The sequence below is a fragment of the Danio rerio genome, chromosome 2 (genome assembly GCF_049306965.1).
Source record: "Danio rerio strain Tuebingen ecotype United States chromosome 2, GRCz12tu, whole genome shotgun sequence".
Lineage (NCBI taxonomy): Eukaryota > Metazoa > Chordata > Actinopteri > Cypriniformes > Danionidae > Danio > Danio rerio.
The window spans coordinates 18,701,726-18,708,008 of record NC_133177.1 but is presented as its reverse complement, the minus strand read 5'-3'; the positions used below and the strand labels follow the sequence as shown (position 1 = coordinate 18,708,008).

General features: G+C 36.9%; 1 protein-coding gene across 8 annotated transcripts in view; it reads left to right on the top strand.

Annotated features, from left to right (window-relative positions):
* The window catches only part of arhgef4 (Rho guanine nucleotide exchange factor (GEF) 4), a 160,668-nt gene that overhangs the window by 19,392 nt on the left and 134,993 nt on the right, over positions 1 to 6,283 (top strand). For 4 of the 8 annotated variants that reach the window (XM_073924394.1, XM_073924390.1, XM_073924386.1 and 1 more), the window contains exon 1: positions 1,384 to 1,530. The exons of the other annotated variants lie outside the window; for them this stretch is intronic. In XM_073924394.1, coding sequence (XP_073780495.1) covers positions 1,492 to 1,530 — 39 coding nt within the window. In that variant the 5' untranslated portion in view covers positions 1,384 to 1,491. Of the gene's footprint in view, positions 1 to 1,383; positions 1,531 to 6,283 lie in introns of those variants that run through there. 8 annotated transcript variants of the gene reach the window in all.

Below are 6,283 nucleotides of genomic sequence, written 5' to 3'. Positions count from 1 at the left end.
TGCATCTTATTAACACAACCAAGCCTTAAAAATAACATTCTGGACCACCCCTTTAAAAAGTGACAACAAGAGTGTCCATCTATGCATTTAATGATAAATATCTTTCTGTATACCTCTTTAATGACACATTAGAAACAGTGATTATTTCAGGAATTTATCATGTGAACATTTTTAGAAACAAGCAGTTTATAAAATTATTATTCACGTAAAATGATTCATCTAAATGAATCACGTAAGCATCTTTTGCAGTTTTTTATTATGTATTTTATTAAGTGATTTATTAAAAAAACACTCATTTAAGATCAAATCACATAAACCTTTTTAAGAGCAAGTTATTGAATTAGTCACTTAACTGATTCATTCAAATACACGTTTTGTTTTAAAATTTATTAATTTAAACATTAATTTTCTTTCCTGCTTAGTCCATTTATTAATTAGGGGTCGTCACGGTGGAATGAACCACCAACTTATCCAACATCTGTTCTATGCCGCGAGTGCCCTTCCAGCCACAACTCAACACTGGGAAACATCCATACACTCTCATTCACTCACATACACTACGGACAAATTAGCTTATTCAATTCACCTAAAGCACATGTTTTTCGACTGTGGTGGAAACCGGAGCACTCGGAGGAAACCCACAGCAACACTGTGAGAACATGCAATCTCCACACAGAAATACCAACTAACCCAGATATGGCTCGAATCAGCGACCTTCTTGCTTTGAGACGTTTGTGCTACCCACTGTGCCACCATGACGCCTTGTTTTAAGATAGAATCCTTTAAACTTCTTTATGTATTTAAATAATTTACTTAACCTGCTCATTCAAAAACCCAGATTTTTTTCAGAAATTAGTCTTTCTGATTTGGCTTCTCTTTGATAGCAGTCATATTAAAATAATTAGAGATGCCAAAGCTGTTTATAAAGGGGTAATAGAGAATCTAAAGTTCTAAGCTCCAACTATTCTCTTTTACCAGAAAGAAAACGTTTTATATTCCTTGCTCTATTGTCCACCTGGTATTCATGTTTTATCTATAAAACCTAGCGCCTGTTTGCATAAATCTCACGAGGATCCGCTGCCATGCAAGCACACTCTCCTGGAAATAAAAGAAGCGCACCGACTTTACCTGTCAGACCGCACTGAGAAATGATTAGCATCCTCCAGGCGAAAAGGAGGTGGGGAGCCGCTCTGCTCTGATTGGTGGACTTTCTCTCTCTCTTTATTCAGGAAACCTCAATTTCTTAGCACCGTCAGGCTGTCCTGACTGGCCCTTTTCTCCGATTCCTCTTTTTATATTCCTCCCTCTTTCACTCAGTTTTGGGATGGGCTTCCTCCTCCTTTGTTTTCGTGTCACTGTTTTCGAGCCACAGGCTGTGGAGTGAGTGCACTGTAAGTCTGAGTGCATGAGGAGCAGTCAGGGCGATGAATGGACTCTGGGAGCCAGTCTGGCTGAACTCAGATCAGCTTTCTGACAAGAGGGGCTGTTAGGATGCCAAACAGAGGCTGTGACCACAGAGACATGGCACAGGTATGTTTGAGAAACTGTTAGTTTTCTTTTTTGGACATGAGGTGATGGTGTTGCATTGTTTCCGTACTTTAAAAGTCTAATACAGTAAATAAACACTTTGTAGAGCAGACACCCGAATTGGGGTCAACACATTGTGCTTTGTTCAGCCATGTTATTTTACACCACGTTGTAATGTAGTCGCTAATGTGTTTTGTTTTTACAATGATTAGTCGGCAATTTTTTTGTGTTTCAAATAGATTTGATGATATCCATTATAGAAGGAACTCTTATGGTAGTGCTCTGCCGTTGCTGAGTCAATAATTTGTTGTGTGTATAAGTAGGCTATTTCACTTTTGGACAGATTACTCAATAAAACTCCACTGTTTAGATTATTTTAACAATCTTAGGGATTTCTTGAGGGACTCTTATAGTTTATGTTTATGTTATTAATCGCATCCGGTGTTTCTGTATATATAGGTTGCATGCTACTGTGCTCAAATCTTAATGATTTAGTTTAAACCCACTTTAAGAATTATGTGTTTGCCTCTGAGAACTGCATGAAATTTTGCACACATAAACATAGTAGTCTAGTCTTTGATTTGACAGCTCTGCATAATCAAATACATTGGTGAATCTAACAAAATCATAATCACTTTCACTTATGTATATATTTTTACACTTTATGTAATTATCTTATATTTCAATGATGTATCATGATAAATAGATGCTTAAAGGGATAGATCACCCACAAATGAAAATTCTGGCATTATTCACTTTCCTTTTACTTTTTTGTTGAACACAAAAGGAAGATATTTTGAAGAATGCTGATAACCTGTAACTTCACTAACTTCCTTACTATTTGTTTTTCTTACTATGAAAGTCAGTGGTCACATGTTTTCAGCTTTCTTTAAAATATCTTTTTGTGGTTAACAGAAGAAAGAAATGCATTAAAATCTGGAACCACTTTAGAAAATGTAAATAGTAAGTACATTTTATTTTTTTGGGTGAACATTGTGATTTTTTTTTTACCATATAGTTGAAGTTACACGTCTGCTTATTTTTTTATGGAAAAATGTTAAAATATGTAAACAGATTTAAAATAACAAAGCAAAAAATAAACAACTAAAAGCAAAATGTAAATACCGTATGCATTTATAAATGCAAGTTTTCTACCTTTTTCTTTGTGTTAACTTGAATGCGTGTGATTAATTCAAAAGTACTTTGACACAGACTGCTTAAATTATGGGTGTCCAAACTCAGTCCTGGAAGGAGTCCTGCATAGTTTAGCTCCAACTTCCTTTGACACACCTCCCTGAAAGTTTCTAGTATACCTAGAAAGAGCTTGATTAGCTGATTCAGGTGTGTTTAACTTGGGTTGGAACTAAAATATCCAGAACACCGGCCCTCCAGGACTGAGTTTGGACACCTCTGGCTTAAATGAGTGAATCGAGTACAATTGGGTCATTAATGTCACACAGTTAGATGATTTTGTGTTTCCAGTCTAGTAATCCTATGGAAATGCATTTAATTCAGCCAAACAGCACAAAAAAAATTTAAAATAAAATAAAATTTCAATAGAAATGACATGAGAACAGTTCCATGGACAGATTTCAGTGTATGTTTAGCTTTAGGACAATATTACAATATTAATTCTAAAAACTGCTAACTATCACAGGTCACGTGTTGTGAAATACAGAATAATACACAAATACAAATACAGGAAGTAATACACAAACCACTTTTCTCAGCTGGCTAAAACAAATCAGTGACACTTTAGTAGAATTGATCAATTTGGATTAGAATCAAGGAAAAAAATTTAGAAGGGATGCACAGGAATTTTACAGTAAACACGCAAATCTATTATACGAATACACAAACAGTTAATGTATAATTGTATGAAAATATGGTTGACAATATGCTAGAGAACTGTTTTGCTGAGCTGATCTTGTTACTATCCCCCAGGTTGTATGTTCTAAACTAGCATAGGGCAGCATTTATGAGTTTATTTGAATTATTTTTATACCTTTTCACACCAAATTTTATAAGCATTATTGTCACCTAACCCTGAGCGCATTACTTCAATTTGTTAACATTGCCACGTAATGGCCAAAGGTTATAAACCAATAAATCCATGATTGATATAATCATTTTAAATGATTTTTTAATATTTTAAGTAAAAAAAAACTTCAATTGTATTAGGAAATCATTGTTTCACTTGATCTGAATCTCTCTGTAGAGTTTGCTGCTTATGGCCTCTGGACTGCTTTATTTATTCTGCCTCTGGACCGTTTTGCTCATTGATGTGTAATTGTATGAAAATCTTGTTCATAATATACAGAACTGTTTTGCTGAGCATATTCACATTCTTACATCTCAGATTTACAGAGTGCATCATGACTGGGTAAATAGTTCACTGTGCTGAGCATTGCCTTACAATCCCTGAGATTGTACTGTATGTTCGTAGCAAGCATAAAGCAGCATTCGTGAGTTTATTTGAATTATTTTTTTACCTATTCACACCAAACTTTATGGCTGTCATTGTCACCTAACACTAAGAGTATTGTGTTTATACAAAGCACATTTTTGTTTTTGGAAGGATTTATAAATGACATTAAATAAAACAAATTTGTGACACTAATCCTTAAATTTGATAGTTTACTAAGCTCGATGTGGCATAATAGTACAATATAAAATGTATTTGACTCTTAAAACTTAATATCAGAAATAATTCAGGATTTATTATTATGAGGTGAAACGAGATATGATCTTTACCATTTTAATGAGATTCACCAAAACACTGGATCTAAGATATTACATAACAAGCAGACTCAAACAATACAAATTTGTTATTCATCCTTAAAGCTACTTCCTACTTAATTTCCTAGTCTTCCTGTCGGATTAGTGGGGCTGAAGCAGTGAATAAGGGATTCTTTATTTGCTCACATCTTGCTGGGATATCTGATTGAGCTCCCCCTGATTTTAGACTGATCTGATGCGCCCGTCAACAGGCTATTTTAAACCCCTGCTGAGTTCAGAGTTAAAGGCCAGTCAAACAAAGGCAGCAGAGGTCACCATCCATCCATAAACCAACAGTCTTTTATAGGCCACTGATTTAGCATCACAGCAGGTACAGCTACAAGTGTTAAATGGCACTGTAAAATAGTTTGCTAGTAAAACTGAACACAAATGGCTGCGTTTGCCAAAAGCATAAACAGAAGAAGGACAGAAGAGAGCCGAGCAGCTTTTAGCCATAACTGTTTAAAATGTCTTGCACAAACCAAGTTTCAACATCATGTTTTCTTCCTCCCATTGGGATGGAGTGAACTATGAAGTGCTGTGGAAAATATCTGTTGTTCTCATGCTGCTGGAATTGTTGCTGCATCAGGTACAGTAGCATTCTGCAGCTGTCAGCGTCTATCATGAAACAGCTGTTGATGTTTTTTTTTGTATCGTGGATTACATTTTTTGCGTGTAGCCAGTCATAAAAGTGTGTTCAAACCACGGTTCTGAATAATAAAGAAGGTGTGGTGTTGTTTTAGTGTTGTGTGGGGGTCATGACTGTCCCATGGGAAAAGAAATGTGGAACGTTCCGGTCTCGCCCTGTACTGCCTGCCAGCCCATAGGCCCCCAGACAGTCCCGAATCATACAGAGCCAGAGAAGCGTCCCGGGGTGAACCTGATTTACAGTAACAGTCCCTTAGGTTTTGCTTACAAAAGCCTCCTTCCTCTAGTTGCCAACTGTCAATGCTCTTTTTTTCCTTAGACAAAAAGGGATTGAGTGGTGCCGAATACTAAACAGTGCCCATAGTGTCCACAGTTCTGCCCCTTGCATTCTCCGTGTCTTAAAATTGCAGGGTGGATGCTTTCCCGTCCAGGATCTGAGGCTGGAGTATTTTGGCTTCACCGGTTTACTCTGGATCATGCTGTACACACTGAGAGTAACTGGAATATGACATTGCCAGGAGCTAGTAGCTCATTTGTGGGAACCTAAAGCCCAGAGGGATGATTGGTCACCTCAAGATTGGTTCTCGTTGCAGAGCTGGACCACAAGGCCTGGGGCAGCAGCCAGGTCTTTAAGCTGGTGTTTGTGTCCTGGTTGGACAGCTGCAATGGAGTTTGACCTCTTTTTCAGACCAAAGTGTGCCCATTAGCCTTTCAGTCAGCTTGCAGTATTACTAACTGCACTGTGTGTTAGTTTGGACTTTTATGGAATGGTATCTGTGCTTGGCATTCAGTTGTGTGCCATTTACTAATGTGATCCTCAAAAACTTTGGTGTAGGATTTTTTTTTTCTCAAATTGTTTTTTACTCAAGAATTGGTAGTACATTTCTTGGGACAATAAAAAGAAATTATGCACTTTATTATTAAAATATTAATACAAATAATATAAAAAATTACCAATAATATAATAATATTGATTTACTTTGCTACCTTTATTACAGCATATGTTGTTGATGCCAAATTCTGACCCTACCATCCCAATATCGCAGCAGAAATCAAGTCGACTCATCAGACCAAGCAACATTTTTCCAATCTTCTATTGTCCAATTTTGGTGAGCCTGTGTGAATTGTAGCCTCAGTTTCTTGTTCTTAGCTGACAGGAGTGGTACTCAGTGTGCTGTAGCCCATCTGTTTCAAGGTTGGACGTGCTGTGCGTTCAGAGATGCTCTTCTGGATACCTGGGTTGTAACGAGAAGTTATTTGAGTTACTGGTGCCTTTCTATCAGCTCAAACCAGTCTGTCCATTCTCTTCTGATCTCTGGCATCAACAAGG